This window comes from Mauremys mutica, unplaced genomic scaffold, assembly GCF_020497125.1.
Source record: "Mauremys mutica isolate MM-2020 ecotype Southern unplaced genomic scaffold, ASM2049712v1 Super-Scaffold_277, whole genome shotgun sequence".
In the NCBI taxonomy this organism is placed as follows: Eukaryota; Metazoa; Chordata; order Testudines; family Geoemydidae; genus Mauremys; species Mauremys mutica.
The window spans coordinates 645,401-666,717 of NW_025423355.1; the positions used below are offsets into that span (position 1 = coordinate 645,401).

The following is a 21,317-nucleotide window of genomic DNA, read 5'->3' on the forward strand; positions in this document are numbered from 1 at the left end:
CCGTCGCACCGGCTGCTGCACCGATGCAGACAGCCCCTGCCTCAAAAGAGCGATCGATCTCAATAGTCGAAGGCTAGGTGGGGAAACTGAGGCAGAGTGGCTGCATTCCGGCCAGCGATCCCTAGGCTCTGGGGCTGTTACCCAGCTGCCGCGTGCCACCCCAGAGGTGGCTGCATTGCAGTGCCAGGGCCCTATAGGCACTGTTCCTCTGCGGCTGTTACATGGCCGCCGCATCCCACCCCAGAGGTGGCCGCGTTCCTCGGCGGGCCCTCAATGCTGCCTTGGTTTCCTGTGCCGGAAAGGGGCTGTGGAGAGGTAGTGGCAGGATACCGCGGGGGCAGGATGAGGTCACCCCCCCCCCAGCTGCTGGTCCAACCATGTGTCATTCGCTCTTCCTGCAGGTGACGGGCCCGGATCCGAGCGGAGTCGGCTTTGGAGACACCGGGGGCCCCGGGGCGGCCGGAGCCAGCAGCGGCCGGAGTCATTAGCAAATAGCTGGGCTGGGTGGTGGTTACAGCGTGGGGGGCTGGGAGTCAGGACTCCTGGGTTCTCTCCGGGGAGGGGAGTGGGGGCGAGTGGTTAGAGCAGGGGGGGGCTGGGGGCTTGCCGTTGGCCACGGGGTTGGCGCATTGGGCGGTTGTGGGGGGGGGGGTGCGGCCGTCTCTGGCCCCATCTCCAGCACGAGCGGGGGTCGTGGCGCGGGTGGTGGTGCAGCGGGCTGGTTCGTCCGGCTGTGCGCTGGTGTCCAGGGTCGCCTGTGGCGGTGCGGCCGTCTCCGGGCCGACTGCCCCGGCGGTGGTACATTTGCGCGGGTTGTGCACAGGCGAATGATAGATCATGTGTGTTTATGTCCCAACCCCCCCCCACCCGCTTTCCTCCCCAGCACCCATGTACCCCCCAACTGTCCCTTCTCCGCCTGTCTCCCCTCCAGCCTACAACCAGCCTGATTTCCCCTCCCCGGGAGGGGGGTTTCCTGTTGTCTGCCTGGCTCGGGGTTGCAACAGGTTTCGGACACCCCCAGACCGCCAGGGACCTGGGCCTACCCCGTTCGCTGCCGGCGGCCTTGGGTTTTACTGGAGTCTCTGGGGGCGTCGGGGCGAATCGGGGGGCCTGGGCGCTACAGAGGGGACCTAGGGGCCCGTGTGACCCCCGATGCAAATAGGTTCTGGGAAGGGGGCGATGACCCGGCGGCCCGTGCCCTGCCGCATGGCCGATTTCCCAACCTCTGACTCACCCCCGCCAGCCACAACCCGTGAGTCATTTCCAGCGGGTAAATAAATACGCCGGGTGCCTACATGCCACACGGCCAGAAAGCTACAGGCGTCCCCCCCCCCGGCCCAGGGCGGGGACTGGCTGGCTCAGGGGGGCAGGGAATGGGGTAGGGACCTGTCCCCGTGGGGCTGGGCAGAGAGGTGGGCACCGGGGGGTTGGGTCCTGGCCTGATTTCCCAGCTGCGGGCACCGTGCCAGCTTGCACCCGGATTTGCATAATCCCAGGAACTGGTTTTCCCAGGATTACTCAACCCGGCGCCAGCGGCTGAGGTGGTCACCCGGAAAGGGGGGCTGAGGCGCCCTGCCCTATAGCAAACTGACCCCCCCCGGCCCCAGCTCTGCCGGTGCCTCTCACTCCCGACCCGCAGCCCCCCCTGCCATCCCCCCCAGCCCCGCAAAATAATCACACAGGCTTCTGGACGCTGGAAGCCCACCCAACCAGATCTGCCTCCCCTCTCCCCCCCCATTGTGCCAGCCCCACGGCGAGCGACGGGCACGGCCCCGAAGCCCAGCCAGAGAGGTGGGGAAACTGAGGCACGCGGCCCCGCCCGCCTGTCTCTGGGAATTGAAGCCGCCACGTGCCCAGCCGGCCTCCCTCGGTCACGGGAGGCGCGTTATCCCCATGCGCCTGGCTGAGGAAGCATGAAATTTGTCGGCTAATGACTGTAGGCCTGGCGGCTGGCTGGGCCGGTCCGGCCACCTTCCTGGCAGGGCCGTGATGGGGTGTCACCGCCCCAGCGGGCAGCGCCCCGGGGGGTTAAGAGGAAGAGGCGAATTAGTGAACAGGACGTGAGCAGGGGGGTTTGGGATGCGGCGCGTGCACACAGGGCAAGGGGGTTACAGCAAAGATGTGGAGTGACGTCTGATTGACTCCGGAATGAGTCTGTGTGTGTGTGGGGGGGAGTGATTGTCCCATTGAGTGCAGTGGAGTGACTCTTGATTGACTCCGGAGTGAGCGAGCAGGGGATCGGCCCATTGACTCCAGTGGAGTGACTCCTGATTGACTCCGGAGTGAGCGAGCAGGGGATCGGCCCATTGACTCCAGCGGAGTGACTCCTGATTGACTGGAGTGAGCGAGCAGGGGATCGGCCCATTGACTCCAGCGGAGTGACTCCTGATTGACTGGAGTGAGCGAGCAGGGGATCAGCCCATTGACTCCAGTGGAGTGACTCCTGATTGACTCCAGAGTGAGTGAGCAGGGGATCGGGCCATTGACTCCAGTGGAGTGACTCCTGATTGACTCCGGAGTGAGCGACTGGGGGATCGTCCTATTGACTCCAGTGGAGTGACTCTGGATTGACTCCGGAGTAAGCGAGGGGAGGGATCGGCCCATTGACACCAGTGGAGTGACTCCTGATTGACTCTGGAGTGAGCGAGCAGGGGATTGGCCCATTGATTCCAGTGGAGTGACTCCTGATTGACTGGAGTGAGCGAGCAGGGGATCTGCCCATTGACTCTAGTGGAGTGACTCCTGATTGCCTCCAGAGTGAGCAAGCGGCGGATCGGCCCATTGACTCCAGTGGAGTGACTCCTGATTGACTCCAGAGTGAGCAAGCAGGGGATCAGCCCATTGACTCCAGTGGAGTAACTCCTGATTGACTCCGGAGTGAGCGACTGGGGGATCGTCCTATTGACTCCAGTGGAGTGACTCCTGATTGACTCTGGAGTGAATAAGAGGCAAACTGGGTTTTTGGGTCAAGTATTTTGTCCCCTGTGTTATTCTCCGCCGGGATTAGTGAGATACTGGCACAAGCCAAACCCACTCATATAGCAGACAAACAACTGGGCGTCAGATGGACATTGGGGTGTTTGGGGTTTGTTGGGGGGGCAGGGGGCTAGCCCCCACTCCAGATCTGTCTCCCAGCCCCCCTGCTCTAACCACCAGCCCCCACTCCCCTCCCAGAGCCAGGGAGAGAACCCAGGAGTCCGGGCTCCCAACCCCCCTGCTCTAACCACTGGACCCCACTCCCCTCCCAGAGCCGGGGAGAGAGCCCAGGAGTCCTAGCCCCCAGCCCCTCCGCTCTGACCCACCAGCCCCCACTCCCCTCCCAGAGCCAGGGAGAGAACCCAGGAGTCCTGGCTCCCAGCCCCCCCTGCTCTAACCCACCAGCCCCCACTCCCCTCCCAGAGCCGGGGAGAGAACCCAGGAGTCCTGGCTCCCAGCCCCCACCCTGCTCTAACCACCAGCCCCCACTCCCCTCCCAGAGCCAGGGAGAGAACCCAGGAGTCCTGGCTCCCAGACCCCCTGCTCCAACCCACCAGCCCCCACTCCCCTCCCAGAGCCGGGGAGAGAACCCAGGAGTCCTGGCTCCCAGCGCCCCCCCCTGCTCTAACCACCATCCCCCACTCCCCTCCCAGAGCCGGGGAGAGAACCCAGGAGTCCTGGCTCCTGTCACTCGCCCCCCTTCCAGGAGCCGGGAAGCCTCCGGAAACGCGCTGCCTGCGTGCGCTGGCCCGTTGCCACCCCCCGTGTGACTCTATAACCGATGACTCAGCGGCTCTCCGGGGACTTTCCCGGCTGCTGCGGCCCCGGCCAACACCCGCCCCAGCCACACGTCGGCCCCGTCCAACCCGAGCGCCAGGCTCCCCGGCAGGGCACCGGGGCCGATACAGGACGGCCATAGGCCCGATCCCAGCCCCGCTCCCGCCCCGGGCTCAGCCCAGCGCTTTCCAAGCGTAACCCGACTTGTCCGCACGCCGCCTGTCTGCCGAGGGGCCCGGGGGACAAGCCGGGACCGGTGGGGCGGGGGGGAGGCTGAAAGCATCCAGGGAAGCAGGGTGAAAAGTCAGCCTTAGGTAGGGGTAAAAAACCACAGCCACTAAGTTGGGGGGGTTACACCGGAGCCCCACTTGGGGGGAAAGGTGGGGCGGCCGGTGACCCAGGGACCCCTTGCCCAGCGCTGAGATGCGCCCACCTCTGGGGCGGGGCGGCCGGTGACCCAGGGACCCCTCACCCGGCGCTGAGATGCGGCCACCTCTGGGGCGGGGCGGCCGGTGACCCAGGGACCCCTCGCCCGGCGCTGAGATGCGCCCACCTCTGGGGCGGGGCGGGGCGGCTGGTTACCTGGGGACCCCTCGCCCAGCGCTGAGATGCGCCCACCTCTGGGGCGGGGCGGCCGGTTATCCGGGGACCCCTCGCCCGGCGCTGAGATGCAGCCACCTCTGGGGCGGGGCGGCCGGTTACCCAGGGACCCCTCACCCGGCGCTGAGATGCAGCCACCTCTGGGGCGGGGCGGCCGGTTACCCAGGGACCCCTCACGCGGCGCTGAGATGCGCCCATCTCTGGGGCGGGGCAGCCGGTGACCCAGGGACCCCTCACGCCGTGCTGAGATGCGCCCACCTCTGGGGCGGGGCAGCTGGTGACCCGGGGACCCCTCGCCCGGCACTGAGATGCAGCCACCTCTGGGGCGGGGCGGCCAGTTACCCGGGGACCCCTCGCCCGGTGCTGAGATGCGGCCACCTCTGGGGCGGGGCGGCCGGTTACCCAGGGACCCCTCACGCGGCGCTGAGATGCGCCCACCTCTGGGGCGGGGCGGCCGGTGACCCAGGGACCCCTCACGCCGTGCTGAGATGCGCCCACCTCTGGGGCGGGGCAGCTGGTGACCCGGGGACCCCTCGCCCGGCACTGAGATGCAGCCACCTCTGGGGCGGGGCGGCCAGTTACCCGGGGACCCCTCGCCCGGTGCTGAGATGCGGCCACCTCTGGGGCGGGGCGGCCGGTTACCCAGGGACCCCTCACCCGGCGCTGAGATGCAGCCACCTCTGGGGCGGGGCGGCCGGTTATCCGGGGACCCCTCGCCCGGCGCTGAGATGCAGCCACCTCTGGGGCGGGGCGGCCGGTTACCCAGGGACCCCTCACGCGGCGCTGAGATGCGCCCACCTCTGGGGCGGGGCGGCCGGTGACCCAGGGACCCCTCACGCCGTGCTGAGATGCGCCCACCTCTGGGGCGGGGCAGCTGGTGACCCGGGGACCCCTCGCCCGGCACTGAGATGCAGCCACCTCTGGGGCGGGGCGGCCAGTTACCCGGGGACCCCTCGCCCGGCGCTGAGATGCGCCCACCTCTGGGGCGGGGCGGCCGGTTACCCAGGGACCCCTCACCCGGCGCTGAGATGCGGCCACCTCTGGGGCGGGGCGGCCGGTGACCCAGGGACCCCTATCCTGGCCATGGGGCCCCTTCACTGCCCCCTACCGGTTTGCTGGAAGGAGGTCGGCAGCACCAGGGTCAGTTGGTTACTAATTTATTATTTTCCTTTTTACATTTCAACCTTCTTCCGACAAGAGAGCGAAGCTTCCGCCGCCGAACCCCAGGGATCTATAGGGCCGGGGGGGCGGGTGAGTCTACAGGGCAGGGGGGCCCAACAGACCGACCTGCAATGCACCGCACCACCCAGGAGGGGAGGCGTAGCCCTGAGATAGACCCACACCTGGATCCTGCCCCCACAGCTCTGCCGGTGCCCCTCACTCCCGACCCGCAGCCCCTGCTGGCCCAGCCCTGCCCCCCAGCTCTGCCGGTGCCCCTCACTCCCGACCCGCAGCCCCTGCTGGCCCAGCCCTGCCCCCCCCAGCTCTGCCGGTGCCCCTCACTCCCGACCCGCAGCCCCTGCTGGCCCAGCCCTGCCCCCCCAGCTCTGCCGGTGCCCCTCACTCCCGACCCGCAGCCCCTGCTGGCCCAGCCCTGCCCCCCCCAGCTCTGCCGGTGCCCCTCACTCCCGACCCGCAGCCCCTGTTAGCCCAGCCCTGCCCCCCAGCTCTGCCGGTGCCCCTCACTCCCGACCTGCAGCCCCTGCTGGCCCAGCCCTGCCCCCCCAGCTCTGCCGGTGCCCCTCACTCCCGACCCGCAGCCCCTGCTGGCCCAGCCCTGCCCCCCCCAGCTCTGCCGGTGCCCCTCACTCCCGACCCGCAGCCCCTCAGCTATTTCAGGCCTTGGGCTATTCTAAGCTCCTTTCACGCACTGCTGCGGAACAAACATCCATTCAGCCGCAGAATCTGCCTTTCAAGTGGCTCATTATGAACAGCGGAGAACATGGCCAAGGTCACAGACTGCATCAGCTAGGAATAGAACCCAGGAGTCCGGGCTCCCAGCCCCCCCTGCTCTAACCCACCAGCCCCCACTCCCCTCCCAGAGCTGGGGAGAGAACCCAGGAGTCCTGGCTCCCAGCCCCCCCCTGCTCTAACCCACCAGCCCCCACTCCCCTCCCAGAGCCAGGGAGAGAACCCAGGAGTCCTGGCTCCCAGCCCCCCCCTGCTCTAACCCACCCCGGAGTTTAAAACCCATCTGGTGGGATCTAAGAAAAACGCGCCCCCTACTGGCTCTCGAGGTGCACTGCAGGTTCACACAGGGTCTGCGAAAAAGACCCCGGTCCCGGGTGGGGAGGGAACCGTGCCCAGACCCCGGCGCAGAGCTGGGGCCGATTGGTGCAGCCGCGAGGGAGCCGGTGGCCGTGCTACGTTCCAGGCAGAGTTACAGCGACACGCTCAGCAGCGGTTCCCCAGAGCTGGCGAGAGATTGGATCCTGTTCAGGGCCGAGATGCGGCCACCTCTGGGGCGGGGCAGCTGGTTACCCAGGGACCCCTCGCCTGGCGCTGAGATGCAGCCACCTCTGGGGCGGGGCGGCCGGTTACCCAGGGACCCCTCGCCCGGCGCAGAGATGCGGCCACCTCTGGGGCGGGGCGGCCAGTGACCCAGAGACCCCTCGCCAGGCGCTGAGATGCGGCCACCTCTGGGGCGGGGCGGCCGGTTACCCAGGGACCCCTGGCCCGGCGCAGAGATGCGGCCATCTCTGGGGCAGGGCGGCCGGTTATCCAGGGACCCCTCGCCTGGCGCTGAGATGCAGCCACTTCTGGGGCGGGGCGGCCGGTTACCCGGGGACCCCTCGCCCTGCCGGGACCCCTCGCCCGGCGCTGAGATGCAGCCACCTCTGGGGCGAGTCATGGCAGCCGCTGAACTGCAACTCCACCGGAACGTAGGCCAGGAAGCGAAGGAAAAGGACGTTTCAGGGGCGGGGGAGTGGAGACTTTGTCCCGGACTCCTGGGTCCCGTCCCCCTCGCTTTCCCCTGGGTTTTTGCCGGCAGCCGGGCCCGTCCCCCCCGCATCCGCGGCCACGTCGCGCCCCTGGGAGCAGCGGAAGCGCCGCTCTCGTTTCCGTACAGAGTCCACCAACCCCGAGAGGACGGGGCCCGTCTGTCCAGCCGCCCGCCGGCCGACCGGAAGCCAGGATTGTGCGAAAGCAGGAGGGGGGGAGGTTGTTCCTGGAGGGGGGGTGGGCTTGTAGCCCCCCCCCACGCCCTCCCCCTCGCTGGAGCATTATTGCTATAGGAAGAGCTGGCTCTGGATGACGGATGGGTCGTGTTGTGTTTTCATTGACAGCGGAGAAAGAACCGTTCCCCCCGTCGGCTCGTTCGTTAGCTCCGTCAACGAATCCTTCGCCCGTCCCCCAGCAGGAGGCGGTGGCCCGTCCCTTTAAAAACGGGAGCATGGATACCACGGGGAGGCGAAGCGGCTGGCGAGATCCGGCGGGGTGGGCGGGGCCTCTCGCCCGCCCATCCCCTGGCGCATGCCGGCCGCGGGGATAGGTCGGAGCAGCGGCCCGGGGTGGGGGGCGGAGGGATACGGGGGGGTGGTCTTAGGTCATGCGCGAAGCGGCCCCTCCTCCTCCTCCTCCCGGGCCGTGCAGAGAGCCGGGCGGAGGGATACGCAGTCCGGTGGGACAAGGGCGTGCACAGTCCCGGGCGCCGACGTGTCCCTACGCCCGGGACTCTTTTTTCGTATTGGGCTTGTTGCCCAGGAGGGCGTCGATTTCCTGAATGACGGGCGGGGTCAGCTGGGCCAGCACCTGCCGAGAGGGGGGGCGGTGAGATCCCCTGCGCCCCTCCCCCTGCTGGGAGAGAACCCAGGCGTCCTGGCTCCCAGCCCCCCTGCTCTGAGCCACCAGCCCCCACTCCCCTCCCAGAGCCGGGGAGAGAACCCAGGAGTCCTGGCTCCCAGCCCCGCTGCTCTGAGCCACCAGCCCCCACTCCCCTCCCAGAGCCGGGGGGAGAACCCAGGAGTCCTGGCTCCCAGCGCCCCCCCCGGCTCTAACCCCCAGCCCCCACCCCACTCCCAGAGCCGGGGAGAGAACCCAGGAGTCCGGGCTCCCAGCCCCCCCCTGCTCTAACCTACCAGCCCCCACCCCCCTCCCAGAGCCGGGGCGAGAACCCAGGAGTCCTGGCTCCCAGCCCCCCCCCTGCTCTAACCCACCAGCCCCCGCTCCCCTCCCAGAGCCAGGGCGAGAACCCAGGAGTCCTGGCTCCCAGCCCCCCTGCTCTAACCCACCAGCCCCCACTCCCCTCCCAGAGCCGGGGCGAGAACCCAGGAGTCCTGGCTCCCAGCCCCCCCTGTTCTAACCCACCAGCCCCCACTTCCCTCCCAGAGCCGGGGGGGGGCACGGCGGGGGAGGGGCGCTCACCTGGATGGCGCCGAGGTTCTCGATCAGCTGTTCGGTGCTGGACACCCCGAGCAGGACGGAGCTGACGCCCTCAGAGCGCAGGCACCAGGCTGTGGGGCAGAGACAGGGAGGTGGGAAGGGCTGGGGGGCAGTCCCCATTGCCTCCCAGGGGAGAGCGCCCCCTGCTGAGCCCCCCCGCTCCCTGCCCCACAGCACCCCGCTAGCGCTGCCCTGGGGCCAGCCCCCTGCCAGGGGAGAGCGCCCCCTGCTGACCCCCACCCCGCTCCCTGCCCCCTAGCGCCGCCCTGGGGCCAGCCCTGCCTGCCAGGGGAGAGCGCCCCCTGCTGAGCCCCTGCCCCACAGCGCCCCCTAGCGCCGCCCTGGGGCCAGCCCCCTGCCAGGGGAGAGCGCCCCCTGCTGAGCCCCCCGCCCCGCTCCCTGCCCCACAGCACCCCCCTAGCGCCGCCCTGGGGCCAGCCCCACCTGCCAGGGGAGAGTGCCCCCTGCTGACCCCCACCCCGCTCCCTGCCCCACAGCGCCCCCTGGCGCCGCCCTGGGGCCAGCCCCGCCTGCCAGGGGAGAGCGCCCCCTGCTGAGCCCCCGCCCCGCTCCCTGCCCCACAGCGCCTCCTAGCGCCGCCCTGGGGCCAGCCCTGCCTGCCAGGGGAGAGCACCCCCTGCTGAGCCCCCCGCCCCGCTCCCTGCCCCACAGCGCCTCCTAGCGCCCCCCTGGGGCCAGCCCCCTGCCAGGGGAGAGCGCCCCCTGCTGAGCCCCCGCCCCGCTCCCTGCCCCACAGCGCCTCCTAGCGCCCCCCTGGGGCCAGCCCCCTGCCAGGGGAGAGCGCCCCCTGCTGAACCCCCTGCTCCCTGCCCCACAGCGCCCCCTAGCGCCGCCCTGGGGCCAGCCCCCTGCCAGGGGAGAGCGCCCCCTGCTGAGCCCCCCGCCCCGCTCCCTGCCCCACAGCACCCCCCTAGCGCCGCCCTGGGGCCAGCCCCACCTGCCAGGGGAGAGTGCCCCCTGCTGACCCCCACCCCGCTCCCTGCCCCACAGCGCCCCCTGGCGCCGCCCTGGGGCCAGCCCCGCCTGCCAGGGGAGAGCGCCCCCTGCTGAGCCCCCTGCCCTGCTCCCTGCCCCACAGCGCCTCCTAGCGCCGCCCTGGGGCCAGCCCTGCCTGCCAGGGGAGAGCGCCCCCTGCTGAGCCCCCCGCCCCGCTCCCTGCCCCACAGCGCCCCCTAGCGCCCCCCTGGGGCCAGCCCCCTGCCAGGGGAGAGCGCCCCCTGCTGAGCCCCCGCCCCGCTCCCTGCCCCACAGCGCCTCCTAGCGCCCCCCTGGGGCCAGCCCCCGGCCAGGGGAGAGCCCCCCCTGCTGAACCCCCTGCTCCCTGCCCCACAGCGCCCCCTAGCGCCGCCCTGGGGCCAGCCCCCTGCCAGGGGAGAGCGCCCCCTGCTGAGCTCCCACCCCGCTCCCTGCCCCACAGCGCCCCCTAGCGCCGCCCTGGGGCCAGCCCCCTGCCAGGGGAGAGCGCCCCCTGCTGAGCCCCCCGCCCCGGTCCCTGCCCCCCAGTGCCGCCCCGGGGCCTGTCCCTCACCGATCGCCAGCTGGGCCACGGTGCAGCCCAGACGCTCGGCGATGGGCTGCAGCTCCTTGATCTTGGCCTGTTGCTTCCGCCCGTCGTCGCTCTGCAGCTTCTCCTTCAGCCACTGGTAGCCCTGGGGGGGGGGGGGAGACAGGGCGTAAGGCGGTGCCGGGGGGGGCCGGGGGGGCAGGCGGTGCCGGGGGGAGTGTTAGGGGACGGAGGGAGCCCAGATGGCATGGGGGGAGCGTGGGGTGGTTCCCGGCAGGGCATGGGGGGAGCGTGGGGGTGGGGCAGGGCGTGGGGGTGGTTCCCGGCAGGGCAGGGGGGGAGCAGGGGGGTGTGGCAGGGTGTGTGTGTGGGGGGCCCTGCAGGGCGTGGGGGGAGCGTGTGGGGGGCAGGGCGTGGGGGGGGTCCCAGCAGGGCGTGGGGGGAGCGTGGGGGGGGGCAGGGCGGGGGGGGGGCCCGGCAGGGCGCGGGGGGAGCGCGGGGTGGGGCAGGGCGTGTGGGGGGGGTCCCAGCAGGGCGCGGGGGGAGCGTGGGGGGGCAGGGCGTGGAGGGGTCCCGGCAGGGCGCGTGGGGAGCGCGGGGGGGGGAGGGCGTGGGGGGCGGGCGGGGGGGGGCGGGGCGTGGTGGGGGCGGTGGGCGGGCAGGGCGTGTAGGGGGGTCCTGGCAGGGCGCGGGGGGAGCGCGAGGTGGAGCAGGGCAGGTGGGGGGGTCCCGGCAGGGCGTGGGGGGAGCGGGGTGGGGCAAGGCGTGGGGGGGGGTCCCGGCAGGGCGCGGGGGGAGCGCGGGGGGGGCAGGGCGTGGGGGGAGCGCGGGGTGGGGCAGGGCGTGGGGGGCGCGCTTGGTGGGCAGGGCGTGGGGGGGTCCCGGCAGGGCGTGGTGGGAGCGGGGTGGGGCAGGGCGTGGGGGGGGTCCCGGCAGGGCGTGGGGGGAGCGGGGTGGGGCAGGGCATGTGGGGGGGGGTCCCAGCAGGGCGCGGGGGGAGCGTGGGGGGGCAGGGCGTGGGGGGGTCCCGGCAGGGCGTGGTGGGAGCGGGGTGGGGCAGGGCGGGTGGCGGGTCCAGGAAGGGAGTGGTGGGAGCGGGGTGGGGCCGGCCATGAGCGGGGGGGTCCCAGCAGGGCGCGGGGGGAGCGTGGGGGGGCAGGGCATGGGGGGATCCCGGCAGGGCGTGGGGGCGGGGTCCCGGCAGGGCGCGGGGGGAGCGCGGGGTGGGGCAGGGCGTGTGGGGGGATCCCGGGGTGGGGCAGGGTGTGTGTGGGGGTCCCAGCAGGCTGTGGGGGGAGCGTGGGGGGGGGCAGGGCGTGGAGGGGTCCCAGCATGGCGCGGGGGGAGCGCGGGGTGGGGCAGGGCGTGGGGGGGGGTCCCGGCAGGGTGCGGGGGGAGCGGGGGGTGGGGCAGGGCGCAGGGGGGGGTCCCGGCGGGGCGTGGGGGGAGCGTGGGGTGGGGCAGGGCGTGTGGGGAGCGTGGGGGGGGCAGGGCGGGGTGGGGCAGGGCGTGGGGGGGCCCCCCATACCTTGATGGCGGCCCGGCAGTTCTCGGGGACCCGCTCCTCGTACTTGCCGGTGATGAGGCCGCAGGCCAGGGGGGACCAGGTCACGGCCCCCACACCTGGGGGGGGATGGACAACAGAGGAATTAGCCCCCCCCGCCACGCCCCCTGCCCCCCCTTCGCCCCACAGATCCTGCCATCCTCATCCCCTCCCCCTACAGCCCCTGCCCCACAGGTCCCTTCTACCCCCCTGCACCCTCCAACACCCTGCCTGATGGACCCCCCACCCCACAGATCCCCTGTCCCCCAGCTCCCTGCCCCATGGACACCCCCCCCTCCCATCACCCACCCCACAGATCCCCACCCCCCCCAGCTCCCAACTCCTGCCCCCCAACACCCTGCCCCATCGACAGCCCCCCTCCCATCACCCACCCCACAGATCCCCTCCACCCCCAGCTCCTGCCCCCCAACACCCTGCCCCCCCGGCCCCCTCTCCCCCCAGCGCGGGCACCCACCGATCTTGTGGTAGAGCTCGGGGAGTTGCGACTCCACCTTGTCGCGCTGAAACATGTGGTACTCGGCCTGTTCGCACACCGGCGGCACCAGGTTGAACTGCCGGGCCACCGAATACGCCTCCTGCGGGGCGGGGGGGTGAGACGGGGGTGCCAGGGGGGACCCCCCCGTATCCTCCCCTCCCTCCTGGCATTGTCCTCCCTGGCATGGGCCCCATCCCCTCCCTCTACCTCCCCCCAAAACTGGGGGTGCCCTCCGCCCCCCCCCCAATTCCCACTCACCATGATCTCCATGGCGCTCCAGCGCGAGGTGCCCCAGTACATGGCCATGCCCTGGTTGATGACGTAACTCATGGCCCGCACGATCTCTGGGCACGGGATTCGGGGGGGGGGGGGAAAGAGGGGAGACAGGTCAGCCGAGGACTCCCGCTTCCTCCCCCCCCACCGGGGGAGCCCCGCTTTCAGACCCCAGCCGCTCCAAGCGGCGGGGCCTGAGCCCCACTCGGGTGCCGTGTTCACTCTGAACCCTACTGATGGCCGTTCCTAGCTCCGGCAGGGCCACGACCAACGGGCGTGTTGATCCTGGCCCCTACTGATGGGCAAATACAGCTCAATGGCACTGACAGGCACTGCTACCATTTAGCTCAATGGACTGTTGACTCTGAACCCTACTGATGGCCGTTCCTAGCTCCGGCAGGGCCACGACCAACGGGCGTTAATCCTGGCCCCTACTGATGGGCAAATACAGCTCAATGGCACTGACAGGCACTGCTACCATTTAGCTCAATGGACTGTTGACTCTGAATCCTACTGATGGCCGTTCCTAGCTCCGGCAGGGCCACGACCAACGGGCGTTAATCCTGGCCCCTACTGATGGGCAAATACAGCTCAATGGCACTGACAGGCACTGCTACCATTTAGCTCAATGGACTGTTGACTCTGAACCCTACTGATGGCCGTTCCTAGCTCCGGCAGGGCCACGACCAACGGGCGTGTTGATCCTGGCCCCTACTGATGGGCAAATACATCTCAATGGCACTGCTACCATTTAGCTCAATGGACTGTTGACTCTGAACCCTACTGACGGCAGCGTTTCCCGCCCACTCTGTGGACAGACGTGTGACCTGGCCCAATTTATCTCAGTGACCGGGTTATTTCTGGAGAGCTAACGGTGACGAATTCATTCCTAGCTGGCCCCAGGAGAGAGGTGATATGGCCCTATTTATCTCAAGGGGGCGTTGACTCTGAAACCTACTGAGGGTGGTTTTTCATACCCAGACTGCCGAGTCAGAGCAGACCGAGGTGGGACCTGGGCCGAGCCATCCCCGAGGGACGTGCCGGCCACGGGCCTGTTAGGATATGGGTCTGTCTGTCCACGGGCAGGGTTCACCCCATGGCCACCCCCCTCTCAAACGAGCAGACACCCCTCTGCACTGACACGTTCGCATAGAGCCCGACCTATAGGGTAGAGTCCCGTGAGCACCACAGTGACCCAGCATGGGGGTCTCTATCCTACGCTGCTTGGTCAATGGGGGGGTCAGAGGGGCTATAGGGTTCTAGGGGGCTTTGGGGAGGGACTGGGTCAATGGGGAGGTCTATGGGGAGTTGGAGAGTAAAGGTGGTTAATGGAGTTCTAGGGGGTTCAGGGATCTCTGCCCTACAGGGCTGGTTCCATTTGTGGGCGGGGGGCAAGGAGGTTTGTGGGGCATTCAGGGTCTATTGGTTTTAAGGGGCAACTATGTGGTTTTGGGTATCTCTATGGGGCCAGGTCTATGGGGTTCTATGGGTCAATGGGCATTCAGGGGCCTCTCTGCCCTATGGGGCCAGGTCTATGGATTTTTGGGGGTTCAGGGGGGGTCTCTGCCCTATGGGGTCGGGTCTATGGGGTAGTAAAGGTTTCAGGGGTCTATGGGGGTTTGCGGGGGGGTCTCTCCAGTACCTTCCAGTAGCAGTAGGCGGAAGTTGGGGTCATACTCTGCGGGGGGAAGCAGACAGAGGTGAGGGGGGGGGATATGGGGGGCCCATCCCCCCACAGCCCCCCACCCATGAGATCTCCCAGGGAGCCGGCGGGGTGGGGGCAGGGGGGCGGGACCCACCTTCCATGGGGCTGTTGGCGTCCATGCGGTTGGCGAAGACGATATCGACGTAGTCCAGCTGCAGCCGCTCCAGCGACCCCCTCAGCCCTGGGGGGGGAGCCACGGGGGGGTCAGTTGGGGGGCACAGGGACCCCCCCACCCCACCGGGCCCCCTGAATCCTGCCACCCGCCGCAGACTCCTCCCCCCTGGGATGGACGACCCCCCGCATGCTTCCCCCACCCGCCCAGCCCCCAATTCTGCCACCCCCCCTCCCCACAGCACCCCCCCCACCTGCCCAGCCCCCCCTGAATCCTGCTAGCCCCCACCCCATGCCCTGCTGCATCTCCCCTGAGGCCCCCCCAATCCTGCCCCCACCCCCTCCTGCTGCCCCCCTCCCCTCAGCTCCGCCCCCCTCCCCAAACCCTGCCCTTCCCCCACTCGACCCCACCCCAGTGCTTCCCCGCCCCCCATCCGCATCTCACCCTCAATGATGTGCTTCCGGGAGAGGCCCCGCTCCGTCTCCGCCCTGGGGGGGGAGAGAGAGATTAAGAGTTGGGGGTGGGGGGGTCCCCTAAGCCGCCCCATAGGGGCCTGCCCCCAGGGGGAACAGGGGGCCTCAGGGCCCATTGCCAGCTCAGCCCCCCCCGCCCCCCACTGGGCTGAGACCCGGCAAACTCATCTCATTGGTAAACATGGGAGCGGGTGGGAGCCGGCGCCCCCTAGAGGGGACAGGCCCCTGCCCCATTCCCCGGCCCCCTGAGCCAGCCAGTCCCCGCCCTGGGGTCGGGGGGGGGGAGCCGGCGCCCCCTAGAGGGGACAGGCCCCTGCCCCATTCCCCGCCCCCCCCAGCCCCATGGCATTCTGGGTACTCACTGGCCACCCCAGTAGATCTTGGTGGTGACGACGTAGCTGGATCGCCTGGGGGAAGGGAGGGAGGCAGGTTAGGCAGGCAATGGGGGGGGGGGACCCCCAGCCCAGCCCCCCACCCTGCCCCATAGTGCCCCCTGCAGAAGGGCGGTTGGGGGGCTGGTTACCTCCAGCCTTTGCTTCGCAGGATGCTGCCCAGAGTTTTTTCTGCCCTGAAGGGAAAAAAAAAGCAGATGAAAGAGAAATAGGAGTTCCAGTCCCGGTCCCCAGCCGCACACTGGTTCCTAGCCAGGACTCCTGGGTTCTCTCCCCGGCTCCGGGAGGGGAGTGGGGGCTGGTGGGTTAGAGCGGGGGGCTGGGAGCCAGGACTCCTGGGTTCTCTCCCTGGCTCTGGAAGGGGAGTGGGGGCTGGTGGGTTAGAGCAGGGGGGGCTGGGAGCCAGGACTCCTGGGTTCTCTCCCTGGCTCGCGCAGAGGAGTGGGGGCTGGTGGGTTAGAGCAGGGGGGGCTGGGAGCCAGGACTCCTGGGTTCTCTCCCCGGCTCCGGGAGGGGAGTGGGGGCTGGTGGGTTAGAGCAGGGGGGGCTGGGAGCCAGAACTCCTGGGTTCTCTCCCAGGCGCTGGGAGGGGAGTGGGGGCTGGTGGTTAGAGCAGGGGGGGCTGGGAGCCAGGACTCCTGGGTTCTCTCCCCGGCTCTGGGAGGGGAGTGGGGGCTGGTGGTTAGAGCAGGAGGGGCTGGGAGCCAGGACTTCTGGGTTCTCTCCCAGGCGCTGGGAGGGGAGTGGGGGCGGATGGGTTAGAGCAGGGGGGGCTGGGAGCCAGGACTTCTGGGTTCTCTCCCAGGCGCTGGGAGGGGAGTGGGGGCTGGTGGTTAGAGCAGGGGGGGCTGGGAGCCAGGACTCCTGGGTTCTCTCCCCGGCTCTGGGAGGGGAGTGGGGGCTGGTGGGTTAGAGCAGGGGGGGCTGGGAGCCCGGACTCCTGGGTTCTCTCCCCGGCTCTGGGAGGGGAGTGGGGGCTGGTGGGTGAGAGCGGGGGGGGGGGGGGGCGGGGAGCCAGGACTCCTGGGTTCTCTCCCCAGCTCTGGGAGGGGAGTGGGGGCTGGTGGGTTAGAGCAACGGGGGCTGGGAGCCAGGACTCCTGGGTTCTCCCTTGCCGGGGGAGGGACACCTACTTGCCGGAAGCGTAGACCTCGGCCGTGTCGAAGAGGTTGATCCCGTTCTCGTAGGCGATGGTCATCACGTTCTCCGCCGTCTGGGGGTGCAGAGAGCTGAGTCAGGTGGGGGACCCACAAGTCCACACCGCCCCCCCCCACCTGCGCTGGGCCCCCCAGGAGCTCTCAGGGACCCACAGCTTCCCGGCTGACCCAGGACTCACCTCGTCTGAGATCTGGGAGCCAAACGTCACCCAGGTGCCTGCGGGGAGAGAATCGGTGATATGAGCCGGACGCTGGAGAGGGGGAGGGTGTAGGGGTTGGGGGGGTCACAGCCCCCTCTACCCTCCCCAGTCTGTGCCCTTCCAGCGACCCCCAAACCCCACCGGGATCCCCCCACCCTGCGCTCCCCACGCCACCCACCTGGCCCCGACACGAGAACTCACCAAGCCCGAGGCAGGACACACGGAGCCCGGATTTCCCCAGATTTCTGCAGGAGAAAGAGCAGAATTGGGGGAGTTACAGACGCCCCCCACCCAAGGACACAGAGTCCCGGTGCCCCTCACTCCCGAACCGCAGCCCCCAGCCCCCCACCCCAGAGGTGGCTGCATCTCAGGGCCGGGCGAGGGGTCCCTGGGTAACCGGCCGCCCCGCCCCAGAGGTGGCCGCATCTCAGCGCCGGGCGAGGGGTCCCTGGGTAACCGGCCGCCCCGCCCCAGAGGTGGCCCCATCTCAGCGCCGGGCGAGGGGTCCCTGGGTAACCGGCCGCCCCGCCCCAGAGGTGGGCACATCTCAGCGCCGGGCGAGGGGTCCCTGGGTAACCGGCCGCCCCGCCCCAGAGGTGGGCGCATCTCAGCGCCGGGCGAGGGGTCCCTGGGTAACCGGCCGCCCCGCCCCAGAGGTGGGCGCATCTCAGCGCCGGGTGAGGGGTCCCTGGGTAACCGGCCGCCCCGCCCCAGAGGTGGGCGCATCTCAGCGCCGGGCGAGGGGTCCCTGGGTAACCGGCCGCCCCGCCCCAGATGTGGCTGCATCTCAGCACCCGGGCGAGGGGTCCCTGGGTCACTGGCCGCCCCGCCCCAGAGGTGGCCGCATTTACAAGGGCCCCCGTATACGAGGCAGATACACACTCTCCCATGTCCCATCTCCCCCACGGCTTTGGCTCATTCCCGGTGGGGCGGAGACCTGGGGTCGGTCCGGATCTCGGAGCTATTTATAGTAACTTCTCGCTCACTGCGGCTGCTCCGGCTGGCACAGGAGCCGGGCACCTCTGGCCGGAGCACAGAGGGGAAACTGAGGCACTGGCCATGCCAGAGATCACACAGCTAGTCTGGGGAGCAACAAACCCAGGAGTCCTGGCTCCCAGTCCCCCCGCTCTAACCCATCCACCCCCATTCCCCTCCCAGAGCCAGGGAGAGAACCCAGGAGTCCTGGCTCCCAGCCCTCCTGCTCTAACCCACCAGCCCCCACTCCCCTCCCAGAGCCAGGGAGCGAACCCAGGCGTCCTGAAGCCACAGGACTGCCCCCACCCTAGGAAGGGGGACTAGCACCCACAGCTGGGGGGGAGGGGCATTATTTTAAAGCCATTTAAACGGTAAAATGGGACAGAATTAATTGGCCCCTGCTGGGCTGGGGGGTGAGACAGGGGTACAGAGCCCAGTTACCCCATCACAGCTCCCTGTACCCCCAGAGGCCCTACAAAAACACACCTGCACATGTGGCCCCAGCGCCCCACAGACCCTACAATAACCCACCCGCACGCGCAGCCCCAGCGCCCCCAGAGACCCTACAATAACACACCAATGGAAACTAAACTGGTAGGACTTGGAGTATCTGCGATTGGAAACTGAATGAACTGAGTCCAATTGTCTCCAATCCCTGACCCTTCCCAACCCACCAGCCCCCACTCCCCTCCCACAGCCGGGGAGAGAACCCAGGAGTCCTGGCTCCCAGCCGCCCCCGCTCTAACCACCAGCCCCCACTCCCCTCCCAGAGCCGGGGAGAGAACCCAGGAGTCCTGGCTCCCAGCCCCCCCTGCTCTAACCCACCAGCCCCCGCTCCCCTCCCAGAGCCAGGGACAGAACCCAGGAGTCCGGGCTCCCAGCCCCCCCTTCTCTAACCACCAGCCCCCACTCCCCTCCCGGAGCTGGGGAGAGAACCCAGGAGTCCTGGCTCCCAGCCCCTCTGCTCTAACCCACCAGCCCCCACTCCCCTCCCAGAGCCAAGGAGAGAACCCAGGAGCCCTGCCTCCCAGCCCCCCCTGCTCTAACCCACCAGCCCCCACTCCCCTCCCAGAGCCAGGGAGAGAACCCAGGAGTCCGGGCTCCCAGCCCCCCCTGCTCTAACCCACCAGCCCCCGCTCCCCTCCCAGAGCCTGGGAGAGAACCCAGGAGTCCTGGCTCCCAGCCCCCCTGCTCTAACCCACCAGCCCCCACTCCCCTCCCAGAGCCAAGGAGAAAACCCAGGAGTCCTGGCTCCCAGCCCCCCCTGCTCTAACCCACCAGCCCCCACTCCCCTCCCAGAGCCAAGGAGAGAACCCAGGAGTCCTGACTCCCTCCGCCCCGCTCTAACCCACCAGCCCCCGCTCCCCTCCTAGAGCCAGGGAGAGAACCCAGGAGTCCTGGCTCCCAGCCCCCCCTGCTCTAACCCACCAGCCCCCACTCCCCTGCCAGAGCCCGGGAGAGAACCCAGGAGTCCTGGCTCCCAGCCCCCCCTGCTCTAACCCACCGGCCCCCACTCCCCTCCCGGAGCCAGGGAGAGAACCCAGGAGTCCTGGCTCCCAGCCCCCCCTGCTCTAACCCACCAGCCCCCACTCCCCTCCCAGAGCCGGGGAGAGAACCCAGGAGTCCTGGCTCCCAGCCCCCACTTTTCTAACCACTGAGGCAGGAACTCTTCTTATCCTTCCCAAATGTCCCCATCACGCCATGAGCGCCCCCAACTCCCCCTTTCTGTCCCCAGCCCCCCCCCGGCCCCCCAGCTCCCCCCCCCGGCCCCCCCTACCTGTATTTCATGCCGGTGGCCAGCCCCGTGGACTCCCGCAGCAGGAACGCGATGTGGGGCAGGTTCTGGCCGGGAGCCCGGAGCCCCGCCACCGCCGCCAGCCCCCGGGCCCCCTTAGGGGGCTGGTGCCCCCCATTCCCCGGGCCCCCCGGGGCCGGCGCCCCGCGCCCCCCCGTGCAGAGCCGCTCCTCGGTGCTGCGGCTCCGCAGATTCTGCTCGGTGCAGGCGATGGAGACCTGCATGGCTCAGCCGCGATGGGGGGGGCCGGGACCCCCGGGGGTCCTGGGTCTTTTTGCGTTAGGGTGACTGCAGCCCCCCCCCCTCCTCCTGTCCCCGGAAGGGGGGTGCGGGGAATCTGGGGTGGGGGAAGGGCCGAGGCCGTGCGGGAAAAGGGGGGCGGGGGCGAAGTGGCGGGGAGGGGGCAGAGAGGGTCCCCCCCAGTCCCGGAGGGTTCGCGGCACAGTGCAGCGCAGCCTCGGCCTCATTAGCATAACAGGCTCCGCCCACTGGTCCAGGGCAAGGGATGGTGGGAGGGAAGTTAGATGGATTGGCGGCTCTGGGAGGCGAGTGGGGGCTGGTGGTACTATTGGGTTATCCGGGAGAGGGGGCGGGCGGAAGCCAGGACTCCTGGGTTCTCTCCCGGGCTCTGGGAGGGGAGCGGGGGCTGGTGGGTTAGAGCAGGGGGGGCTGGGAGCCAGGACTCCTGGGTTCTCTCCCTGGCTCTGGGAGGGAAGTGGGGGCTGGTGGGTTAGAGCAGGGGGGGCTGGGAGCCAGGACTCCTGGGTTCTCTCCCCCCGGCTCTGGGAGGAGAGTGGGGGCTGGTGGGTTACAGCAGGGGGGGCTGGGAGCCAGGACTCCTGGGTTCTCTCCTCAGGTCTGGGAGGGGGGTGGGGGCTGGTGGGTTGGAGCAGGGGGGGCTGGGAGCCAGGACTCCTGGGTTCTCTCCTCAGGTCTGGGAAGGGAGCGGGGGCTGGTGGGTTGGAGCAGGGGGGGCTGGGAGCCAGGACGCCTGGGTTCTCTCCCTGGCTCTGGGAGGGGAGTGGGGGCTGGTGGGTTAGAGCAGGGGGTGCTGGGAGCCAGGACTCCTGGGTTCCATCCCGGCTCTGGGAGGGGAGTGGGGGCTGGTGGGTTAGAGCAGTGGTGGCTGGGAGCCAGGACTCCTGGGTTCTCTCTTAAGGGGATGAACTCTGACACCCCCTCTCCTTCCTGCAGTCTGATCACAGCCCCCCACCCCCCAAAGCTGGAGGGGGAGGGGCGCTGCGCACACAGCTGCAGTGACTCTTAAGGGGACCCCACCTCAGGGTGCCCCCCCGCAGGGAGTGTGAGGCTCTGCTGGGACGGGGGGGGAGCGGGGAGGCGCTGCTGCTATGTAGGACAGTCCCCCCCCCTCCAATGTGTATGGGGGAGGGGCCGGACGCCTGGGTCCACCCTACAGTTTCTGAGATAAAGTATAAGAATTACGGGGGGTGATGAATGGGCACTGGATGGGGGGGTCCGGGAAAAGGTGGGAATAAGGGGCCCGGGTACCCCAGCACCCCCCACCCCTCAAATGCAAGGGGCCGGGAGAAGCGAGCTCAGGGCTCCCCCTGCTGGGCGTGGGCGGCAGCGCCGTTGAGAGGTACCGACAAAGCAGCCCCCACACATCAGGACCCCCCCCCTCAGATATTGGGGGAGGGGAGGGGATGGATGTAAGTGGTGAGGTCGAGTGGGATGGGAGCCAGGACTCCTGGGTTCTCTCCCCGGCTCTGGGAGGGGAGTGGGGGCTGGTGGGTTAGAGCAGGGGGGGCTGGGAGCCAGGACTCCTGGGTTCTCTCCCTCGCTCTGGGAGGGGAGTGGGGGCTGGTGGGTTAGAGCAGGGGGGCTGGGAGCCAGGACTCCTGGGTTCTCTCCCCAGCTCTGGGAGGGGAGTGGGGGCTGGTGGGTTAGAGCAGGGGGACTGGGAGCCAGGACTCC

At 69.6% G+C, this 21,317-nt stretch overlaps 1 protein-coding gene across 2 annotated transcripts; it reads right to left on the reverse strand.

Annotated features, from left to right (window-relative positions):
* Positions 1 to 7,157: 7,157 nt before the first annotated feature.
* On the reverse strand, positions 7,158 to 19,682 carry KCNAB3 (potassium voltage-gated channel subfamily A regulatory beta subunit 3). 2 transcript variants are annotated; one of them, XM_045001465.1, is made up of 15 exons: positions 19,365 to 19,682; positions 16,814 to 16,857; positions 16,592 to 16,629; positions 16,389 to 16,468; positions 15,387 to 15,431; positions 15,226 to 15,270; positions 14,835 to 14,878; positions 14,373 to 14,459; positions 14,216 to 14,251; positions 12,559 to 12,644; positions 12,280 to 12,400; positions 11,790 to 11,884; positions 10,286 to 10,406; positions 8,719 to 8,807; positions 7,158 to 8,106 (listed from the first exon to the last, which is right to left on the reverse strand). In XM_045001465.1, the coding sequence occupies exons 1-15, from the start codon at positions 19,604 to 19,606 to the stop codon at positions 8,017 to 8,019; spliced, it is 1,263 nt and encodes a 420-aa protein (XP_044857400.1). In that variant the 5' UTR covers positions 19,607 to 19,682; the 3' UTR covers positions 7,158 to 8,016. The 2 variants fall into 2 exon arrangements, with proteins under 2 accessions (XP_044857400.1, XP_044857401.1); XM_045001466.1 differs by lacking the exon at positions 14,216 to 14,251.
* Positions 19,683 to 21,317: the final 1,635 nt, after the last annotated feature.

What these genes read in the sequence shown, in the direction of transcription:
- KCNAB3 (XM_045001465.1), bottom strand. Translation starts at nt 19,606, where the DNA reads ATGCAGGTCTCCATCGCCTGCACCGAGCAGAATCTGCGGAGCCGCAGC. An exon ending in CCGGAAGCACATCATTGAGG is followed by an intron (nt 14,460 to 14,834) that starts GTGAGATGCGGA and finishes CTCCCCCCCCAG; the next exon opens with GGCTGAGGGGGTCGCTGGAG. An exon ending in GGAGCGCCATGGAGATCATG is followed by an intron (nt 12,401 to 12,558) that starts GTGAGTGGGAAT and finishes CCCGCCCCGCAG; the next exon opens with GAGGCGTATTCGGTGGCCCG.